Genomic DNA, 22642 nt, shown 5'->3' with positions numbered 1-22642 from the left:
CCCTCCGTTACCGAGACCGTCCGATTTGCCAGTTGCCACCAACTAACGATCAGAGCCATCCAATCCTGCTGCCACTTGCCCCCAACTGATGCAAGATAAAGTTTCCCCGACACAGGCGGCGGCTCATCCGCGCCGTTCAAACAACTTGGGGCCTGATGCAAGATAAATTCCTTAACTTTTACAGCAGAGGCACAGTACCGCGAATCCACAATTTAATAATATTTTTCCAATGAATACCCTTCTAAAATTTAAATTTATATAAATACCTCTAAAAATTTATATTTATTTCTTAACCTCATATAACACTGTTTTTTAATAAAAATACCTCTATTATAACAGTTCTTCTAGCACCGTTAATAAAAACTATATTTATTTTAATTAAAAATAAAATAAAATTTTCAAATTACTTTTTTGTCTTTCATTACGATCGTCTTATAAAATTTTTTTAAAAAATATTTTAGCTATTTTAATTTGAAGCTGTTAATTCTTTAATGGCGTTAGACTTAGATGGTATGGGTATGCAAAAATAGAGATAAAAAAAGATAGAATAGCAAAAACAAATGTTTTATGAGGGTATATATACAAATATCAATTTTGGGTGGATATTCATACAAAATTCGATATTTAGGAGGGTATTCATGCAAAAAAAATCTATTTAGTAAAATTTTTTTTTCAAGGCATATTTCCTAAAACTATCAAATTTTGTATTAATATTCTTACAAAATTAATATTTATATATCCTCATAAAATACTTGTTTTGCTATTTTATTTATTTTATTTTTATATATGTACCCACCCCTTCTAATGCTGTTAAAAAATCAATGATTTTAAATTAAAATGATTAAAACACTCTTAATGGATAGATGTGCAAAAAAATATTTCTAAAATGATTGCGATGGGAGCCAAAAAAAATTAATTTTAAAATTTTATTTTACTTTTAAGTAAAATAAATATTGTTTTGATTAATGGTGTTTGAAAAATTATTATATGAAAGATATTTATAAAAAATAGTATTTTACGAAGGTGCAAAAATAAATATAAATTTTAAGAGATGGTCATGGAAATTTGAATTTTGAGGAGGATATTAATGCAAAAAACATCGAATGATACCACTCCAACGTTTCCTGAATGGGAGCATGTAAGTCACGGGAATGAGCATAAATATTTCTACACGGTCTTCTAAATCGTGCGGTTCTCATCGAACATTAGGAAACAATAGACGGTTGATCCTTAACATTTCGAATAAAAATTTTATGCGGACAAGGCGGGCAAGATTGGGACTCTTCTTCTTCTTCTCCTTCTTCTTCTTCTTCTTCTTTTGTACATTGGCGACTCACACCTGACGAGTGTGAATTGGACCTATCCTTGAATGGGTGACGCGGACTTTTCTTCTTCTTCTTCTTCTTCTTCTTCTTCTTCTTGTGAATTGGACCTTTCCTTGAATTGGGTCACGCGGTGTAAATAAATAGAAGGCACCAAAGCCCTCACGGCGTCCCCGTATTCGTCGCATCGGCCTCGTTCGCAACCCACCTCTCGCTTCTCCTCGCCTCTGTAGCAAGAGGCGGAGAGCTCTAAGAGAGATACGTCTCGGTGGCCTAACGCTCCCTTCGTTCGGTAAGCCCTCCACTCCCATTCCCAAACCCTTTCTCACTCTCTACTTCCTTTGAACGATTTTTTTTTTTTTTTTGTGGTTCTGGATATCTTCGTTTACTCCGATCGATAGACTCTACCGGTTTTTCCCTTTTTTGCATTTTTTTATGTCGAATCTGCCTATTTTTGCGGCAGATGAACGACTCGTGGCCGTTATTTAAGCAATCGATTTGCATCGCTATCGCTCTCTTGCTTTCGAGATCCGTTTCTTTTCATTCTTGTATCTTGTCCTTTCTTGAACCCGATCCAGACCGGCGAAGGTTTGTTCCATATTCTATTTATTTTTTGTCCGTTTCAATGTAGATCTGGATGAGATGCTGGGATTTGTATTCATATTTGTTTTAGGGTGGGTTTGAGTTTTTTCTGTTCTTATATTTTTCTTTTTTCGAAAACATGTGATCGATTTTTTTTCTTGAGTTTTTCTGCATGAATATCCTTCTAAATATTAAATTTTGCATGGATATCCTTTCAAAATTGATATTTGCATGTATACCCTCGTAAAACACTTGTTTTTCCATTCTATTTTTTTTTTGTTTTCGTATATATACCCATGCTATTTAATGATGTTAAAAAAATTAACGATTTCAAATTAAAATGACTAAAATATTCTTAATGGATAGACATGCATATAGATAACGATTCCGATGGGCAAGAAGACAGAGACAATAATATAATTTTAAAATTTTATTTTATTTTTAATTAATATAAATATAATTTTTTTAACACTGTTAGAACAACCGTTATATTACGGGCATTTGTACAATAACAGAGTTTTATGGTGATATACATGCAAATATCAATTTGAAAGGGTATTCATACGAAATCAGATATTTAGAAGGGTATCCATACAAAATATTCTTTTTTTTCTTTTATCAACACGGTTCGTAAAATTTCATAGATTCACCCTTTTATCCCTTTGTTTTCGATCGAACATTCGGAATGCATAACAAGATTGTATGATCTTTGCTTCCTTTTTTTCTGATCATAGTTTGGAGAATCCCAAATAAAAAGGGAAGGCATCAAGAATTATACTATTTAAAGTTTTGGAAAGTTTTTTTTTTTCTTTTCACTTTCTCTCTTTTGAGGATGGCGTATCTGTATATCTGGGCGCTAGTGGTATGTAGGAAAATTGTACTTTATTTTTTTTCTGGTTAATATCGTACCTATCTTTGTTAGTACTATTATCGTACTTATCTTTCTTCTGTCATTGGGGATGGGAACCTTGGTAGGAATTATGGAGGGTTTTTAGTGATATACCTGAATCGTGAAAGTCTGGATTAACCAATCATATTTTGGGGGATATTCTTTGAAATGTTATTTTAAATGTATTGGATATTTGTTGGCTATAATTTTAATCCAAAATTTCCCGCACTTACGGTTTTTTAAGGTTATACTGGTCTCTAATTCACGTTCCCATAAGGTTGTTATCAGCTTGCTGTTACTGGTTAAAGCTGTTTATCTTTTACGTTATGGTTTATCCACGTCTGCAACAGAAATTGAAAGCAACTGACATCAAAAGGAAATGTTGTCTTCCTGTTTTGAGTTCCTATAAGATGACAATTTCTCCACTGTCTTGCAAAAAGTAAACGAACCAGCAAATTTCGTTTCATAATGGAATATAAGCGGCCCACATAGATTTAGAGTGGTTGACAAGTTGATTAATGGAAGAACAATAATGACTTATACAACCAGAAAGCTAAAAATAATTATTGTATTTGGTTGTTCTTGTTGGTGCTGTTGCCATAATTTTTAATGGTCTAGGATTTCTAAGTTACGGATAATGGAATCTGTTTAGGTAATTGATCTTTGTTACATTACATTTTCAATTTTATTCGTTTCAGTTTTCTACCTGTGTCTTTTTATCCTTAGTGCTCATCTGAAAAGTCGTTAGGCAATACTGATGTGCCTCCTTCTGTCTTTTAGTTGTTAAAAACAGGTTATATTATTGTGATATCACATCAGTATTTGATATTGTAATGTCATAAATCTTAGTTTTTTTTAGAAAATTATATTTGCAATTGCATATATAACCAGATGGACATATTTTAACATGCTTTACTTTTCGCTATTGTATGTTAATGGCTTTGATATATTTAACAGCAGAGAAGCTTGCAATTATTTTAAGGCTAGTGGAGCTTTTTCGAAATAGCTGATTACAGTCTGAAGAACATAGTTGCTGAGAGACATGCTGTTCATAGAAGAAAGTACCATATTAATGCACAGTTATATGAGAGTTGTGGATTGAGTTTATTTTTCTTTTAAACTTCTACTTTGTATGTGGTGCCTATAACTTCCTTGTAAACTATAGTGAAATATTACCATTTCATTTTTGCCTCTATCAATGTTGAAAGTGAAGGTGAAAAACCTTTTTATAACCTTGGACCCTTGCTGTGTATTATACTTAGGAAGTTTATGATGAATTTCTTTTCTCTGTCAAAGTTTTAGAGGACCCACTGCTTTGAGTTTATTGCATGTAGCGGTCTTCTCTATATATAAACGAGTATCAACTCCAAGATGTGAGTTTCAAGGACATGAATGATCCCTATGCATTCTGAGGAATACTTGAGTTTCTGAATTGCATTGGCACAGTATGTGTAAATAATAACTATTGTATATTAGTAATTTGTGCCTCTATGTGCTTAGTGTCTTTTTAAATGAGTGTCTTATAGATTTTTAATAACATCCATGAGTTCAGTAAACTTTATATATTGATTTGGTTGCAAGGTAGGACATTCTTCTTCATTCTCAATGTTTTATTTGATCAAACACAATATTTTGCTTTTTCTTTATCTACATGTGATGCTTTTAAACAACATGCTAAAGTTAAGTGTCCTTCCCTTTTTTTTTTCTTTTTTACTAAAGTTGTTGATGCTGCTGGTTCTATATTATATCCATCTAAAGAAAATATTTCCTGAAAATGAAATATTTGAAGATTATGCGAATGCAATCATGTCCTTAATAATGGTGTTGCTTGCAGGTTCTTTTGGTAGCAAGCCATGGCAGATCAGGTTAACCATCCAACTGTCATCCAGAAGGTTGCTGGGCAGTTCCATCTTAGATCCAGCTTTTCCCAGGATATTCAGGCTCACAACTGCAGCTTTCATATGCCCTCTTTGTACGAGAGGCAATACACAGGGAAAAATGGCGGCTTGCATAATCCTCTGATGCAGGTTTCCAGTGCTAGCTATGATCTCCCTATGTTGACACCTGTTTCACCTGTTTTTGCCCATGCGCCTTCAGAAAAAGGTTTTGCCAGCTTTGCTGTTGATTTCCTTATGGGTGGTGTGTCAGCTGCAGTATCCAAAACTGCTGCTGCTCCTATTGAACGTGTGAAATTACTGATCCAGAACCAGGATGAGATGATCAAGAGTGGCCGTCTCTCTGAACCTTACAAAGGAATTGGAGACTGCTTCGGCCGAACAATCAGAGATGAAGGTCTTGCGTCATTATGGAGAGGGAATATGGTGAATGTTATTCGTTATTTTCCAACTCAGGTGAGTTTGGTGCGAGGGTCCATTTTTATGACCTTATATTATTGGTTTTTTGCAGGGACTTGGATGTTTTGAGTCTTAAGAGTTTATAGTTCATACTTGAAATAATGCTCTGTAGATTATCAATTTTTAAAATCATATCTTAGATCATTGCTCTTCGTTCTTTTTGAGGGTTTAGAGCTTGCAGGCCAGGTTCATGCTCCATGCTCGTCAGACTTGCCAGTCCTGGCATGTTGATTGTTGTCTAAATGATAATCCCACTTTACCCTCTATGGGCAGAAATTTTTTGTGGCCTGTCCGGATTGTCCATCACTTGAAGAATAAGCTTGCTTATGGCCTGGTCATTGTCTTTGTGCAATGATTTGCGAGAACACAAGTGAGCCCTATCCTGTATTATATGGCCCTGCATTAGTTGGGAATAGGTCTAAAGTTAATGATTGGTCAGGCCTGTTGACTTTTTGAAAAGTTTTTCACATAATCAGCAGTATAGTTACTGCGCATTAATTTGTAATTTACTAAGTTTTTATGGTGTTTTTCTCACTTTTTCTAAACCGGACAATTGAGCAGATGGGGTATGCATGCCATTATAAAATTTGGATATTGAACTGAGGCCAAATTTGGTTTCAAGTGTTTGGATGTCATAAAAAAGGAATAATGTGATCCTTCTCATCTTTTTTTAGATTATAGAACATTCTTCATGCTCTTCTAATATGAAAAATCACTCTTACATGCCTATGATCAGCCAGATCGTATAGGAATTTGTACTCTGTATATTGGATTTTTTGGAATGTGATATTATCCGATTTTAATATAGCAATAGCATTTTGTATGAACCTGTTTTGTTTTTTCTTTTATTCTAAATAGCATCAGCTGTACAATTTGCCAGGCTTTGAACTTTGCATTTAAAGATTACTTCAAGAGGACGTTCAATTTTAAGAAAGACAGAGATGGGTACTGGAAGTGGTTTGCAGGCAACCTTGCTTCAGGTAGTGCTGCTGGTGCTTCGTCTCTACTGTTTGTGTACTCTCTAGACTATGCCCGTACTCGGCTGACAAATGATGCAAAAGCAGCAAAGAAGGGAGGGGAAAGACAATTTAATGGTCTTATTGATGTCTATCGGAAGACTTTGGCATCAGATGGCATTGTTGGGCTTTACCGTGGATTTAACATTTCATGTGTTGGAATTATAGTCTATCGTGGTCTTTACTTTGGAATGTATGATTCTTTGAAGCCAGTAGTCCTCACTGGAAAACTTCAGGTATGCCACTTTTTGTTTATCTATTTAATTGACAATCTCTTAAATGGTTAGCCTTGGGGCAACAATAAAGTTGCTCTATGTGACCTGAAGGTTACAGTTGCGACTTGAAGCAGTCTCTCTGTACATGGTTGTACGGCTGCTTATATCTGACCCTCCCTGACCCTCATCAGTAGATTTTTCATGTTTTGATACATGCAATTGGCTGGTCACCACAAGGATGCTTAACTTTCACAAAAGTAATGCCTACTGATGAGGTCGGAGGGGTTTGAATTGCAACTTTTAATCTCTTTATAGGCTTGGCCTTTTTCTTTCAAAATAAGGCCGAGACAGCACTTAAAGAAAATCAAATTGCAGCTGTTCTGTGTGTTAATCGGCGGTCTGTGTGTTAACGGCATATCTAAAGAATGGACTGCATCCAAAATCATGCTGTATTATGTGTCATTGAACCAAGGATGCATACATCTGAGATAAATAAAGATTCCTTGAGATTTTTTCTGTTATTACTATTTTGGTGCATCAAAAATGTTTGTAGATGCTAAGAAGTAACGTATTGTCTGCTGAAATGATTGCAGGATAGCTTTTTTGCAAGCTTTGCATTGGGTTGGTTAATCACAAATGGTGCTGGACTTGCATCATATCCTACTGATACCGTTCGCAGAAGAATGATGATGACATCTGGAGAAGCAGTGAAGTACAAGAGCTCACTTGACGCTTTTGCTCAGATCCTGAAGAATGAGGGGGCGAAGTCCCTCTACAAGGGTGCAGGTGCGAATATTCTTCGTGCAGTTGCAGGTGCTGGTGTTCTTGCTGGCTATGACAAGTTGCAGCTGATTGTCTTGGGGAAGAAGTATGGCTCTGGTGGTGCTTAAGGTGGGTACAGAACAAGTCAATTTTCCACAGATGGTGATGAAAACAAAACTTGGTATTCTTATATTCGAGTCTACATGCATCCAAGCTGGTTAACTTCAACTTTTAATAATTTTTGTAGGGGGAGATTCTCCCAACAATTATTTTGGTGGAACATTTTTTTTTTCTTCCAAACCTTAATTATCTATCATGGTTGTGGTTGAATAGTGCACCTTGTTTTATAGTTGGCATAATTTTTTAGTGATTTTGTCCGCTATTCTACATGCCTTTCCAATTTAACAACATTATGAAGTTGTCAAGAGTTAGCATTAATCAGCAGCTGTTTTTTTCGGACTTGATGAGTTAATAAGTACGTTTTTTCAGTTTCTAGACATGGTACCGTAACACTGTGATTTGATCCGGATGAATCTTGAAGTACGTTTACATCAAGTCATCTGACAATAATGAAAATTTCCAGGTGTGTTTTATCATATACAGGGGAATTCTCACCTACTGGTTTTGCATGTATGCTGCTGGCATTGTCTGAAGGTGGTATTTGTGTGTATGGTGGAGCTAGTCTTCTTCGTAAAGTTGATTCTACTATACAACGTAATTGCAGTTTTGACTGGATAGTTGACAGTCTTGTTATGGCCGCTTTACAGTTTGTTGGTAGTAGTGATTCTAAATTAATGCCTACTCATTCTTTGCGCCTGGCTTTCTGTTAGATGCAACCTTGACGCCGGCATTGTAAGAATATATGTTGAAAAGATGAGGGCATTGCGTCATGCATGCTTTACGGGCTTTATCTCTTGCTGGTTAGTTCAAAGTCATTAACTAATATATGTTCACTGGATGCTGACTCATCTTATTGAAATCACTTTGGAGAAACATGAAAAAGAAAAAAAGTTCCATCTGCAATGTCAAATATACTAAGAATGACAAATAAGGTCAAAATTCAACCAGCCTTCCACTTTAATTCAAAACTATAACATGAACCAAACTGGCACAAAATTTATCAACAATTGTACGCTTTTTTCAGAAGCATTTTGACTGCACGCTGAGAGTGAGCATCAGAAGCATATTCATTGAATAGAATGTAAATGCAAGAAAGAATCACTCACTTGAAGATGTCCGCAATATCATATATGCAATGGCCTCTTGGCAGTGTATATGCCGGAAATCACCAAGCTTCCTTCACTGGGCCAATATTCTGGTTATGAAAATGTTGGGCATATCAGCATCCAACAATATGTTGCCAATCCTACGGAACAAGGGTGCACTGAAAAAACCTAGAAGTTCCTTTTTAAGGTTTTGTTCCCGGTAGCTGGGAGAAATGGCACTGTAGCAGTTTGACTGAGTCTAAAATTAAGCTGCTGTCGATTGTCGAGAGGATGATCACAACCTCAATGAATCTTTCAGCATCCAAGGCTTCCCATTATGCGGCTAAGCTTGTTGATGACTGCGGCAGGCTCAGCAGATGATCCAGGGAGATTGATGGCATGATATTCTAACCCTTTCCACTCCGAGATCAAGGCAAAATGCGGGCGCCTGTATAGGCTGCTGATGATCTCGAGCACTATGGTGTCAGGCGTTGCTGCAACCAAGTGAGTGAGACCAGCTCCATGAGCCCCTACAACAACTGACGCCTCTTGAATGGCACGGAGTTGCTCTTTCAGACACATGTGCGCAAAAATACCATTGACAACATTTATTTTGCATTTCCTATGATCATCTGCCCAATTCTTAATTGCATCAAAAACCTCCTGCTCATTGGTTAGTCGAGACTGCACTTTTCCACTATGACGTGGGTGGGCTAAATAATCTTCACGACGCACAAAAAGGATATTATGGCCTGCCAAGGGCTTTGTTGGCAAGTTTCCATCTCCTAGGAGACCGAAAGCTGCTCTGAGCATCTCTCCAAATTCTGATAGCCGGGCAGTTTTCCGAATATCAGGGTTTTCCCGAAGGATGTGTGCAGGTGCGCCTTGACAGGTTATACTTTCAGTCAGCCCTTTAAACATAGCTGTCTCATACCCCAAGGGTGACAGAATTGCATGACGAAAACAAACTGGACCAGAAAAGTTTTTAGCATATCTTATACTAGAAAAGAGTGCCTCCCAAGTTTCTTCCAGCTGAGCCTGCAGACATAAATTGACATATAAGTAATAGAATCTTGAATTGAGCAAGGAGGTAAGAATAATATCTATAACAAACAAACACAACAAAGACATTGAAAAGGAGCTTTTATTATCTGAAATAATTCATTAATTTGATAAAGTTATATTCTACAAACCATATATGGCGACCTACTGTTTCCAAGTCATGTATATATTTTTCCGTAGAATGAAGCTGGAATATTTTTTAGAGTATTTGGCTTCAAACACTTCTCATTTGCTTCTCATTTTGTAGTGTTGGATCAAAAGATCCATCAACCAAAATAACATGAGTGAAGTAGTGCCTCAACCTTCTCTCAATATGTTGCGCCTTACCCCTTGATATGTTCTCTTTTTTCTTTCAACCATGAGATCTGAACACACCATCCACCCTCCACATCACAGCCTCCTGACCCCAACCCGGACACCCTTCTCTGTCCTTCCCTGTGCCACACCCTCAATTCCCAATTGCCACTAGCAAGCTCCTCCTCCAGGTCAGCAATCACCATGTCGCCCCTCTTCCTCCAACTTAGCGACCTCAGTCTCCTCTTCTGCTCTATCCTCCAGCTGCAGCCCAACACTGATATGACCACATGTCAGTCTGTAGCTCATAGCTCAACCATAAATCTAATTGAGACTAGACAAGATGAGGAGGAAGGAGGAAGTTGCTTGCTGGTGAAGGAAAATGGAGGAAAAGAAGTGAAGCTAGCCAAAAGAGAAGCAAAGGTGGGAAAAGGAAAGTGTAGGCTACAGAAAAGCATGTACTAGAGACTCACTGTCTCCAACCCCATGGCCCCATGGCTAGCATCCATCACCTACCATTGGAGACCCATGGACACAATGATGTCAATCACCACATCTCAGACAACAAGATCTTGCCATAGGTAGGACTAGCTTGTCCATAGAGTCTTAAATAACACTCCTCATTAACCACTCCTAATCCGTGGTTGCCTCATAAGCTTATCAATATCTTCTGATGCCAGACCACAGTGATCCTCAGAGGAGGAGTGGTGGCAAGGTGGACAACATTAGGACAAGGCACTTGAGTGCCACACTACTTAAGGTTGCAGGTGAGGATGGTGATCGGACTTAGAGAGGGAGAGGTCAGAGATGATGGTGACAAGGTGCATAAAAATTCATAAGATGAGTTAAAAGTTAAGGAGGGTGGACAAAGGAAAGAGAAGAGGGATCAAAGGAGATTAGTTGGTGTTTTTATGTTCCATCATTTGTTTCATTTAACAGCTTCGACAATAAAGTCATCTTTTGAATGGATCAGTTCAGTTAAAATGCTCCAGCACAGATGTATGGTTATAGAAAATATAAGTACCTCCAACCATATGCTCTCAAAGGCATTCCCACTTTACTATATATGTATGTGTTTACCTAAGAAATAACCCATTCAGGGTGTAATTAAATTTGGATATCATGCCCTTTTTTATTTTTTTAGGGGGCAGGGGTGCAGGATCTTCTATTTAGAAGAAGATTCCCTTGCCTTCCACTGACCTAACCAACCAAAATTGACCTAATGTGACTTGATCATGTCTAACCAAACCTAATTCTAAATGCAAGTTCTCAAAATTGAACTTAGGCTGAAGATGTCAAGTTAGAAGTTGCTTGGGTTGTGTTTCATGCTTCATGCAGAGGGTCTCATACCTTGGCTTGACCTCTAACATGGCCTGACTTTCCTAAGTGGCATAATTAGTTATTTATCAGTAGAAGTACTCATGAACTCTTTCAACTACTTTAAAGCCATAGAGACCCAGATTTTCCATGAAATTAACATCAATATTGACCTATGGAGTTCAGAAAGGGAAAGTTTTCATCTCAGCTTGCAATTTAAAAAAAAAGGTTAATTTTATTTGTATGTATTCAGATCCATTGAATGGTTGAAATTTAAGAAAGTACTTCAAGAATCTTGTAATAAATTTATTTTAAAAAATAGAAGTTTAAATCTTAGTTGGTTAGAAAATTCTTTTGGGTTGATTTGGAGTCTTAACTTTCAGTAGATTTTTGCCAAAAGATTCATAATTTCATAACAAGTTGGATTTTGAAGGCTTTGGATTTACTAGGATAATCTTTTAATGTGGTTTAGACATTATTTTATATGCATATTACAAATCTACAATGTGATGATTGCTTTTTGAATGAAGAAAAAAGTTCTGATCAACCTGCCTCCTGTATTTCTAATCTTTCGTCAATTCGTATTTTTTTTCTTTTTTCTCACCTTATTTTATTAACTCACGGTACATTTCCAATTTCTTTCAAGTTGATCGCTGCAGTTCTTCTCTTTAAACCATGTTGTTGGGGCTACATCGATCTAGGAGTCAGAAGGATGACCCTCAAAAATTGCCAAAGATGCTTCAATTAGGATATGATGAAAGCTTATGGAATTTAGCTTCCTTGAAGAAAATGAGAAGCCGCAAAACAATACCCTTTTTTTTTGTTTTTTATAAGAAGATGAATTAAGATGCACGTGCTTGCTACCCACCTCCCGCCTTTCTTCTCTTGAATTCCTAGACATCACAACTTGGGGAGGAAACTTTGGATCCTTCCTACAGTATTTAAACTTCTCAAAACCCTAGCAAAGTAGGAGCTCTTTTTTCTTCATTTAACAAAAAGTCTCTAAAAGAATAATTTGTCTGAAAACCTTGTTTGCTGAGTTAGATTCAGCAAGATGATATAGAAGTTTCAGGCAAGAAATTACACATTAAACTTCAAGATAAATCAGAAAACTTTCCTTTCACCCTTTTCTCATAAGCTCCATTCTGACAAAATCCAATATATGCATGTACTAACTCAATGCATATTGTTTCTTCCAACATACAGTTTCTTCTGTAAGACTAGATTCAGCCGTGGTTTATGAGACCCAATCATAGCTCAGCGCTCCCTATGGACTACTCGAGAAAGATGATTGTATTGTCTAAGCATATACTACCATGTCGTCTCACCAACTAAGAGGTATTAATACTCTTGGGCAGGGCTAACAACATTGTAAATGTATCAACCTGTGGTGGTCCTACAGAATGAAGAAAATTTCTAGGCTGCCAACATAACTGCAGTAGTTGGAACTTGTCAAGGCAAAAAAAGATTAAATGTTTGTATAAAATCGCACATTTTCATACAAGTGGCAAAAAAAAGAGAGATGGTTAATGAAGTGCTGTAAACCCTCATTCCTTTTTCTTAATCATATATTTTAACCTGAATAAAATGTTATATTGATACTAAACTCATCAGAAGATACAAACGAATAAGACAAAATGGGGCTTCTTACCTTGCAATGGCCGTCCACAAAAACCACATTAGGCCGATTAGGCAAGTTGGTAACTCTAGAACTAACATATGCACTATACCAGTCAGTAACCGTGTGGAAAAGGTTTGCATATTCAAAACGTGTCACCAGAACAGTTGGCTCATCAACCCACTGCAACCAAAAATTATTTATACACAAAATGATTAATAAGCTATAAAGCAACAAGTAGACAGATCCAATAGACTCTCAAAATGACTGTATGAAGAATGCTAAAACACAGAAAATCCATTCCATCTCTTTCCACTATTTTAACCTATGGAATGCATTTCTTAAGACACCTCCATTTTATAAAATATCCATAGAGCAATATTAATAATTAATAGCTAATATTAGTTCGACATGACCACCAATGCAATTACCTCCTCCATATAATTGTCCACCCGCTTCAATGATTTACGAACATTGCACACATTTGACCAAAAAAGGTAGCTTGTGCTTATGCTTGTTTTCCCCAACCTATTCACAAAATGAGAGGAGAAATGCAAGGAATTAGTTGTTATTGGGTGGACATTGTTGATCCCCAAACATCTTTCTCAATACTAGTAGTAGTCTAATGAGAGAAAAAAGTCGCTCTATTCTCCAAGCATCTAGGTTTAGCTGCCTGCCCAGCGCATAAGTCAATGAATTTGTAACAACTGGTTAGAAAGATCGTAACCCCCAAGACGTTCTAGTCAAAAGTTCCTTCAAAATTAGTCATTTTAGATGTCAAGAATTAGCTCAAAGTCTTGGCACAATATTATCTGGATTGTGGAGGTTTCAAGTTAATACTCGAATGTTAAGAACAGCATGTTTAGCTGAAGGGTATCATTTTTGTTCATGTCTTGGAGGATTGTAGTAACTTTGCTATGCTTACAAGAGTGGATATTACCAAGATTTAAATATCGAAGACGTGAGAACTAATTACAAAGCTTGGTGGGCTCCAAGTGTAATATTTTACTTGGTGAATTCCCGCTATCTTCTTCTTTGTCCCTCTCTATTTCTTCCATCACTTCACAACCCCGGTCATTGGATACATTGATGGCATTAAAGCAAAAGAATCCTATTAGCCTCCCTATACCAGAGTAACAGCAAATGCAATGCCATCAACACCATGCTAGTCAACTTAGTACATTCTAGCATCCAATGAATGATATACCCCAATGCTACTATTGCCAGGCCTCATATGACAGAACATGTCAGTTAGATGATTGCACCATTTTGAAGCATGCAGATCATTGTTGTTTCGACATGTCACTATCCTCATTGGTCAAGCTAGAACACTCAAATACAACCTATTATTTTAGTTGAGATCCTACAAGACCACACATTGCAAGGTACCTAATGTTCTTTACTCAACCACAAAAAAACTCATGCAATTATAAAGGCTGAGACATCCAGCCATGTTGCTTTTTTGAAATGTTTCTAAAGAACATTGAAGCCTCATAGAATCCCTGGTGTCACAATGTAAAAAGAAGTGGCAAATCAATAGAGACACATACGAGTCGGATAGAAGGGATGTAACACGAAAAAGCTAATAGATTCATATTTAACCAAAAATTGATTGCATTTAGAAACACGACGTATCCAAAAGAATTTCGCACCAAAAAAAAAAAATCACCTGAGTGCATTCGAGCTCCCTGGGGTTGACCAGCCGCATCGAATCGATGAGAGCCCGCATGGTATGGAGCTCAATCCCCCCCTGCGGTACATACCGATCAAGAAACTCCTCATCCACGACCCTCCGATCGGCGCGCCCAATCCCTTCCTCCCCGGCCTCGATCTCGAACGCCCCAGGCTCGTACCTGGGGAGCTCCTGCTCCTCCCCGCGCCCCATCACCGTCTCCAGCGCCTCCCCACCGTCCGACATCGAGATCCTCCCCGGGTCCATCCTTATCCTGCCCCCCTCGCAGATGGAGCTCGCGAGAGTCTCGCTGTGGTAGCACCGGAACCACCCCCCACCGCCGGTGGAGGAGGAGGAGGAGCGGAGGACGTCGATCCGGCGGGAGAAGCCGTGGCCAAAGTAGGCCTCACAGGAGCGGGCCGGCGGCGGGGGGGAGAAGGACCAGGGGAGGAAGGAAGGGAGGGAGGGCCAGGTCTTGAGGGAGGGGAAGGAGGGAGGGGTTAGGGTTAGGGTTTCGGGAGAAGAGGAGGGGCGGGGATGGAAGAGGAAGTAGAGGGCGAGGGAGACGGAGTTGAGGGCGAAGAGGAAGAGGAGCGTGCGGAGGAGGAGTCTGCGATGTCTTCGGCTCATCGTCGCTGACGGAGGAGTGACAGCGGAGGACTTGACTCTTGAGGAGACGCCGCAAGCGAAGGAACGAGAGACAGGAGAGATCCGAAGGGGAGGAGGAGGAAGGAAAGGGTTCCGGGACCTTATCGCGGTCCAGCGAGTAAACGAGCTCAACGGGCAACACCGAGCGGCTACCAAGCTACGGGCCTACGGCACTTTTTTTTTTTTTTTTGCTTTGGATTTTTTTTTTTTTTTTTTGCTCTGGTCTACGGCACTGATTGTTTCGTTCTTGAAAGCTGCGGAATTATCGAAGTGCATTCTATCCGACTTTCGCCGGATATGATATGACGTGGATATCTGCACTGGAATACTGGATCCCCGAGGCAGAAGCCCTGACAGTTGACGACCAAGGCAGCACGGAGTTGACGCCTGGTGCGACCGCATACCCAGCTGCATCAATATTCGTGCAGCAGAGTCGAACTTTTGCCGAACACCAGGCGTGCCGAGCGGATGGCACCTTGGAGCACCAACACGCCGGAAGGGACGGCGGCCAAGGAGGGCCAGCTTTGTCACGCTCCGGACCCGGATCCGTGACACGGCCGTGCTATTGCCGACTACCGCCCACAATAGCACGCAGCCTCATACATGGGTAACAGGGTAGTCAAACCAACCAAATCTTTTTCATATGAAAGCATTCTTAGTACAACATGCTGGTCAGTACCCAAATACAGAGCTTCTATATAGTTTATGTACACAAAAGTATACTTATTTTACCCCAAAGGAAAGAAGCCCTGATACCAAATTAACGTGTCTCTGGCAGCTATCAGTGGTAAGGATCTGAAAGAAAAAGTAAATGAACGGATATGAGCTACACGGCTCAGTAAGTAATCATACATAATCTTACCGGATCGAACATAACGGTAACCATGTTTATGCAGGGTTTGAGAAGCTGACATGCATATTTATCTAATCATCATCATGGCATAATAGGTATGCAATTTAAAGGAGATAGCGGTTATAGCAAAATACAACATTTCATAAGAATATATTCAAAAACCCGTTGTAAAACAATGTATGCTTTGGCCAAGCACGTTCATAAATGTCACGGCCCGCCTGCGCAGGGCACGTGACTATCGGGCCCACATGAGGGGAAAACACGGGGCTCCCCTGCCAGATGTTGGCCGGTTCCGGAGCTTCACGCAAGCGTCCTTCACCCCTCACCGATTTTGCTTCTCCCCAAAACGCATCTGCAGGATTTGGAAACACCCGCCTCATATACCCAGGCTCTGAAATGAGCCTCATGATCATGCTTCAAATATCATTTTCATAAAGTATGCATATGAAACCGTGCCCCCGGCATGCCGTGGTCGTGCTCTTAAATGCTACTGCGAAGTCATTCTTGGCCACTGGCGAGACCGGCTCAGTTATTAGGCGGCCACTGGCGGGGCTGGCTCAGTCATTCTCGGCCACTGGCAAGGCCGGCTCAGTTACATTGGGTCAGTAGCTCTTAAGAGTAGACAATGCTTCGTATAGGTAGTACCTCATAGATGCTACGGCGAATTCATTATTGGTCACTGGCGGGGCCTGCTCAGTTATTAGTCGGCCACTGGCGGGGCTGGCTCAGTCATTATCGGCCACTGGCAAGGCCGGCTCAGTTGCATTCGGCCCGTAGCAATAAAAACCCTTAGGTACCCCTTGCAAGCAGTGCACATAACTAGATGCAATTCATTATCTTATTTCATATGGATATCACAATTACATAGCAATGTAACCCAATTCATCTTGCATGCATAATAAAATCTGCATAAGCTCAATACATGCATAATCATACATTATATGGCTAGAACATACCACTCATATACATGATGCATAATTCATAACTCAAGATACATAATTCACAATAAAGTTGGGACAGGTCAATTACATGCATGATCCATAGAAGATTAGGATAGGTTACTTACATTTTATAATACACCCATTCATCAAATATATACACGAATAACACTTTAAAATCTTAATAAACATAGTACTCACATGATCCACAATAAGATTAAAATAGATTACTTACCGTGACTCGCTTTCCAAATTTCTCAAATCCAGGTGACAAATCCTTAATTACCTAAAACAACATCATAGGAATTACATTATTTTCTATTTATTTATTATATAATTTCTCAGTTCATCACACTATGAACTTACTTGCCTGGATCCCATCCAAGGATCTAGCCCAAGTTCAATTTACCCAATTTGGAACCTTTGGGCTCGGTTTAAAACCAGATGGGGTTCATATAGGTCAATTAGGCTTAACGGGTTTCGGACCCGAACCCAGATCTGACCCGATAGGATCTTTTCTTTTTCTTTTCTTTCTTTTTTTTTTCTTTTTTTTCTTTTTCTTTTTCTTTTTCTTTCTTTTTCTTCACTGTTTCTTTTCTTCTCCTTCCCGAAGCTTCCCCTTCTCCTCCCGTTCTTTCTTCTTCTCCCCTTCCCCTCTCTCGCCTTCTGTGACCGAAGAGGGGCGACCCTCTGCCGAGGCTCAAGGGGGGGGGGGGGGGGGGGGGGGGGGGGGGGGCGGCTTGAGGCCGACGGCGCCGGCTACGCCCGCGGCGGTCGGCCCTCTCTCGATCCCATGGAGAAGAGAGAGCTCGGAAGAACGGCGGTCGGCCCTCTCTTCTTCCTGTGGAGGAGAGAGAAAGCTCGGGAGGGGAAGAGCCCGCGGCGGGGACCAACGGCGCCGGCGACGCTCACGGCCGCACACGGGTGAGTCCCCTCTTCCTTCTCTTCTTTTCCTCTCCTCTCCTTCTTCTTCGATTTTCCTTCTCAAACCTCCCATATTCTCTCTCGCTCCCAAGCCCTCTTTCTTCCTCTCTCTATTCTTCTCCCGTGAAAGACGGAAGCGCGCTTGGGAGGGCCGGGCCATGGCCGGCGGTGCCCGTGGCCGGGCTCGCGGCGTCCTCAGCCGTGCTTGCGGCTGAGCCTGCGGCCACGCCCTCGGCCTGCCAGCAGCCGACGCCCGCGCCGACGGTAATCGCGGCCGTCGCCGGTGACCGTCGCCGGTGGCCCTCGGCCTGCCAGCAGCCCCCTTCCTCCCTTCTTTCTTCCTTTGTTTCTTTCTTTGTTTCTTTCTTTGTTATTCTGAATAAATCAGGAGAAGAGAAGGCATGGGGCTTACCTAGCTTCTGGGGAGTACTAGCGACGATCCTTGCTTCAACGCCTAGGCCGACGGTTCTGAGACTCAGACTCCGTTCTGTGGGAGGAGGAGGAGGAGGACAGAGAGGGGGGTTTGGGGTTTCTTAAATGATGGTAACTGCTCAAGCTGCTGGCAGCTGTCCCTTCCAGCAGCCAGCTGTCCATCCCCTCTATTGACAGTAGGACCTCCCCAAAGGAGGAGGTGGCGACCTCCAAATGGCTGGCTACATTGGGCTAGCCCACAGGCCCAACTGGGTATAGGCTGCTGAATGGGCCGGTCCTCACATTCTTCTCCCCTTAAAAGAAATTTCGTCCTCGAAATTTACTTACTTAAGGCTCAGGCTTTAAAAGTACTCAACCATCACGTCATCCTCAAGATCTCAATTAGTCTCCCTCTCGAAGTACCTACTTAAAAAATTTTGACATAAAAAAATTATGACAAACAAAGTTATGGCATCTCAAAACTTAATCCTTTCCACTTACGACACTTAGGAGTTCTTTGATCTCTTCCAAAAGAAGACTAATCTTCCACCTTAGATTTTAAATGCTATGATTCTTGGCCCAAGAAATTAATTGCTCTCGATTAAGTCCACACAACGGTCGTAATCGGGTTAATAGAAATAGGTGAGAGCATTAGCATCAAATACTTTTCATAATCTGTAATCCTCTTTCTTCTCTTAACTTTGCCTACAATTTAATGATCAACCTTTATCCTAGCAAAACCTCAAACCCCTTTCGAAGAGAAAGATTGAAAATGTTATAGCTAGGTGTAGGGGCCATTCCAGGTCTAAGCCCTAAGGAACCATCAATCCGTTAATACTAAATTTAAGATGCTCAAAATCTTCCAGGAATTGCCACAATAGAAAAACTCACTGGTGAAATTATATAGCTATCTCCAGATTATTCAGAGAATCAACAACACTTTTCTCCATTAGAATTCTAATTCAATTTTTTTTTTTTTTCAATAATTCTATTCATCAATACAGTTTCATCATTAGATCTTATCAAAAGAATAAGGTCTAACATTTTCAGATTTGATTCTTTTGGTAGGTGATCTAAATCAAACTTTTCTCTTATACACAAAAATCTACATCTCAATTCTGAATAAGAACTTCGAGTTTTTTTGTCAAAGTATCAACTGCTCTCGATTACCCGATCTATCACAAGATTAGATCATAAACAACTTCAATCCACCCTTGATAGATATTCATCAAAGTCAATTGACAACCTCAATTTCTTTCAATCGAATAAAGGATGGATATTAATTAAAAAAATTCAAGCTTCAAATTTAGGAGGGAGAAGGTTCATACCAACATATTCTAGATCCAAGATCAAAATCGATGATCTATTAATTCATGTCAAAAGATGCTAAGAAGTTTCTTAGCATGACATAAAACTGGAGAATCTAGGATAGCACAGTGCTATCCAAAAATCAGAACATTCTTCTTTTATTTATCCTGAAAAATCTTACTACACAAGAAAACAGATCAAATCTTTTGTTATTAAAACTTTCCGAATCAAAAGAATAATACTTCTGGCCAACTTAGATAAATAATTCAGATCACTATGTTTTCGCTGCGCATTCTGATCAAATTCCTTTGAATTCACAAATAACTTTTGATCAACATACTATTTGCCTACAAACAGAACTATTTAATTCCTCATCTGTATTTGCATTTCAAATCTTTCCTCCATCTTGATCGAATGTTACTTAGCCAAAACTTCTTTTTACTTTTCCATGAGCGAGCAAAGAAAGGGTATCCCAACATAAGATCCTCTTAAATAAGCGACAACGCTTTAAAATGAATTTTACATTTTCAACAACTTCATTCATTGAAAATAAGCCTTCTTTCCTAATACGAGATAAGCTCTCAAGTCATCTTAGGACATTTTAAGCTCGAAATTGTGTAAACTTCTAAAAATTATTTCTCAATATCCCAATCTTATATTAGGCATCTTTAAATTGCATGAACAATAATCTGCCCTACTTTAGCATTGCTAGAAGGTGATTCTGGATCTCACATCCCCGTTAAAAGAAAAGGATGTATACTTTTGTTGTAAGATCTCTATTTAAAAATCTTCTTCTATTGTACTCTTTCCACTAGACGATGATATGTGGAATTATCATCCATAACTTTCAGCTTCCTCATGAAACAATTTAAACTTGCTTCTTAGTGATAAACGAAAGCATTTAATAATTGCCCTTCTATTAGAGATGAAATAGTTTACTTCAAATCTTAGAAGCAGGGTCACTAAGTACAAACCCCTGAAACATCATGTGCTATTGGGCCTGTTCCCATATCAACTCTATTGCTGATTCCGCTCGCATTTCCTAATGACCCCATGTCATCATCATTTTCTCTTCTTCTTTTTTTTTGTCAAAACATCAACTAATATTCGTTTAATTGATTTATCACAGAATCACAAACTACTGCACTTTATCCATAGTAGAACATTTGAGCCTAAAATATTCTTCAAGATTGAAAATTATCTCAGAATTTACTAAATGACTTTCAATCAAAATACCAATCTTGCATTGTAATTTGAAAAGATCTAATATTTCACATTTCAAGTAAACAAAGGAGAAACTCTTAAATCTCATCCTCAAATATATTTTCTTCTTATATAACAGTTTCATGCATAATTGTCATACAGATTTCGAAGATTCATCTTCGAAGAATAAAAATATCTTTTCTTGTCCAAGCCTTAAACAACTTATGAATGAACACTATCTTGGTATCAAAATAATCAACTTCAAACTAGAAATAATATCCACAGTACTCAGTATCAAGTTAAACTTCCAAAATCACATATATACTGATACGCAATGTACTTTAATACTCCACTTAATATTCGTCAAAATATACTTTAATCATAATCCAAATACAAATTACTCCATCGAGAAATCTCCAAACTAGCTTATTCTTATTTTGGCATGGCTTGCTAGCATTCTGATTCAAAATACCAAAATCCTTAGTAGTCTTAAGTCTTGAATTCTAATACCATACCAGTCACAATCATGCCCCTAGAATGGTTGTGTATTAGCCCTAACTTCTCTCTTTTTTGTTGCTCATTATCACCTATCAAAATATTTGTGTCAAACAATTTTCGTGATTGACCGATGATACGACTAATAAAATCTTTTCTTTCTTTCCAATTATGCGGAATCTCACCGAATGAGACTTAACTACCCATTCCCTTATTAAAACTTAAAATTTTTACTCATGATTAACCTATTGCTCTGATACCACAAGAAATGTCACGCCCCGGACCCGGATCCGTGACACGGCCGTGCTATTGCCGACTACCGCCCACAATAGCACGCAGCCTCATACATGGGTAACAGGGTAGTCAAACCAACCAAATCTTTTTCATATGAAAGCATTCTTAGTACAACATGCTGGTCAGTACCCAAATACAGAGCTTCTATATAGTTTATGTACACAAAAGTATACTTATTTTACCCCAAAGGAAAGAAGCCCTGATACCAAATTAACGTGTCTCTGGCAGCTATCAGTGGTAAGGATCTGAAAGAAAAAGTAAATGAACGGATATGAGCTACACGGCTCAGTAAGTAATCATACATAATCTTACCGGATCGAACATAACGGTAACCATGTTTATGCAGGGTTTGAGAAGCTGACATGCATATTTATCTAATCATCATCATGGCATAATAGGTATGCAATTTAAAGGAGATAGCGGTTATAGCAAAATACAACATTTCATAAGAATATATTCAAAAACCCGTTGTAAAACAATGTATGCTTTGGCCAAGCACGTTCATAAATGTCACGGCCCGCCTGCGCAGGGCACGTGACTATCGGGCCCACATGAGGGGGAAACACGGGGCTCCCCTGCCAGATGTTGGCCGGTTCCGGAGCTTCACGCAAGCGTCCTTCACCCCTCACCGATTTTGCTTCTCCCCAAAACGCATCTGCAGGATTTGGAAACACCCGCCTCATATACCCAGGCTCTGAAATGAGCCTCATGATCATGCTTCAAATATCATTTTCATAAAGTATGCATATGAAACTGTGCCCCCGGCATGCCGTGGTCGTGCTCTTAAATGCTACTGCGAAGTCATTCTTGGCCACTGGCGAGACCGGCTCAGTTATTAGGCGGCCACTGGCGGGGCTGGCTCAGTCATTCTCGGCCACTGGCAAGGCCGGCTCAGTTACATTGGGTCAGTAGCTCTTAAGAGTAGACAATGCTTCGTATAGGTAGTACCTCATAGATGCTACGGCGAATTCATTATTGGTCACTGGCGGGGCCTGCTCAGTTATTAGTCGGCCACTGGCGGGGCTGGCTCAGTCATTATCGGCCACTGGCAAGGCCGGCTCAGTTGCATTCGGCCCGTAGCAATAAAAACCCTTAGGTACCCCTTGCAAGCAGTGCACATAACTAGATGCAATTCATTATCTTATTTCATATGGATATCACAATTACATAGCAATGTAACCCAATTCATCTTGCATGCATAATAAAATCTGCATAAGCTCAATACATGCATAATCATACATTATATGGCTAGAACATACC

The 22642-nt window shown here is 39.4% G+C and overlaps 2 protein-coding genes across 4 annotated transcripts; one reads left to right on the top strand and one right to left on the bottom strand.

The window, feature by feature from the left end:
- Nucleotides 1–1320: 1320 nt before the first annotated feature.
- Nucleotides 1321–7862, top strand: LOC103723961 (ADP/ATP translocase 1, mitochondrial-like). 2 transcript variants are annotated; one of them, XM_017846841.4, is made up of 5 exons: nucleotides 1477–1614; nucleotides 4628–5144; nucleotides 6028–6399; nucleotides 6972–7269; nucleotides 7724–7862. In XM_017846841.4, exons 2-4 carry the CDS (start codon nucleotides 4647–4649, stop codon nucleotides 7266–7268), a joined length of 1167 nt encoding a protein of 388 aa, XP_017702330.1. In that variant the 5' UTR covers nucleotides 1477–1614; nucleotides 4628–4646; the 3' UTR covers nucleotide 7269; nucleotides 7724–7862. The 2 variants fall into 2 exon arrangements, with proteins under 2 accessions (XP_008813282.1, XP_017702330.1); XM_008815060.5 differs by lacking the exon at nucleotides 7724–7862 and having other exon boundaries at nucleotides 1321–1614; nucleotides 6972–7565.
- A 326-nt stretch (nucleotides 7863–8188) lies between these two features.
- XYLT (beta-1,2-xylosyltransferase) lies at nucleotides 8189–15447 on the bottom strand. 2 transcript variants are annotated; one of them, XM_008815061.5, is made up of 3 exons: nucleotides 14306–15447; nucleotides 12670–12819; nucleotides 8189–9383 (listed from the first exon to the last, which is right to left on the bottom strand). In XM_008815061.5, exons 1-3 carry the CDS (start codon nucleotides 14936–14938, stop codon nucleotides 8661–8663), a joined length of 1506 nt encoding a protein of 501 aa, XP_008813283.1. In that variant the 5' UTR covers nucleotides 14939–15447; the 3' UTR covers nucleotides 8189–8660. The 2 variants fall into 2 exon arrangements, with proteins under 2 accessions (XP_008813283.1, XP_008813285.1); XM_008815063.5 differs by lacking the exon at nucleotides 12670–12819 and having other exon boundaries at nucleotides 14306–15308.
- Between the last annotated feature and the right edge of the window lie 7195 nt (nucleotides 15448–22642).

The sequence above is a fragment of the Phoenix dactylifera genome, chromosome 2 (assembly GCF_051530095.1).
Source record: "Phoenix dactylifera cultivar Ajwa chromosome 2, Ajwa_hap1_PhDact_Kaust_v1.1, whole genome shotgun sequence".
Classification (NCBI taxonomy): Eukaryota; Viridiplantae; Streptophyta; class Magnoliopsida; order Arecales; family Arecaceae; genus Phoenix; species Phoenix dactylifera.
Note: the sequence above shows the minus strand (reverse complement) of the source record. Positions and strands in the feature narration are given on the sequence as shown.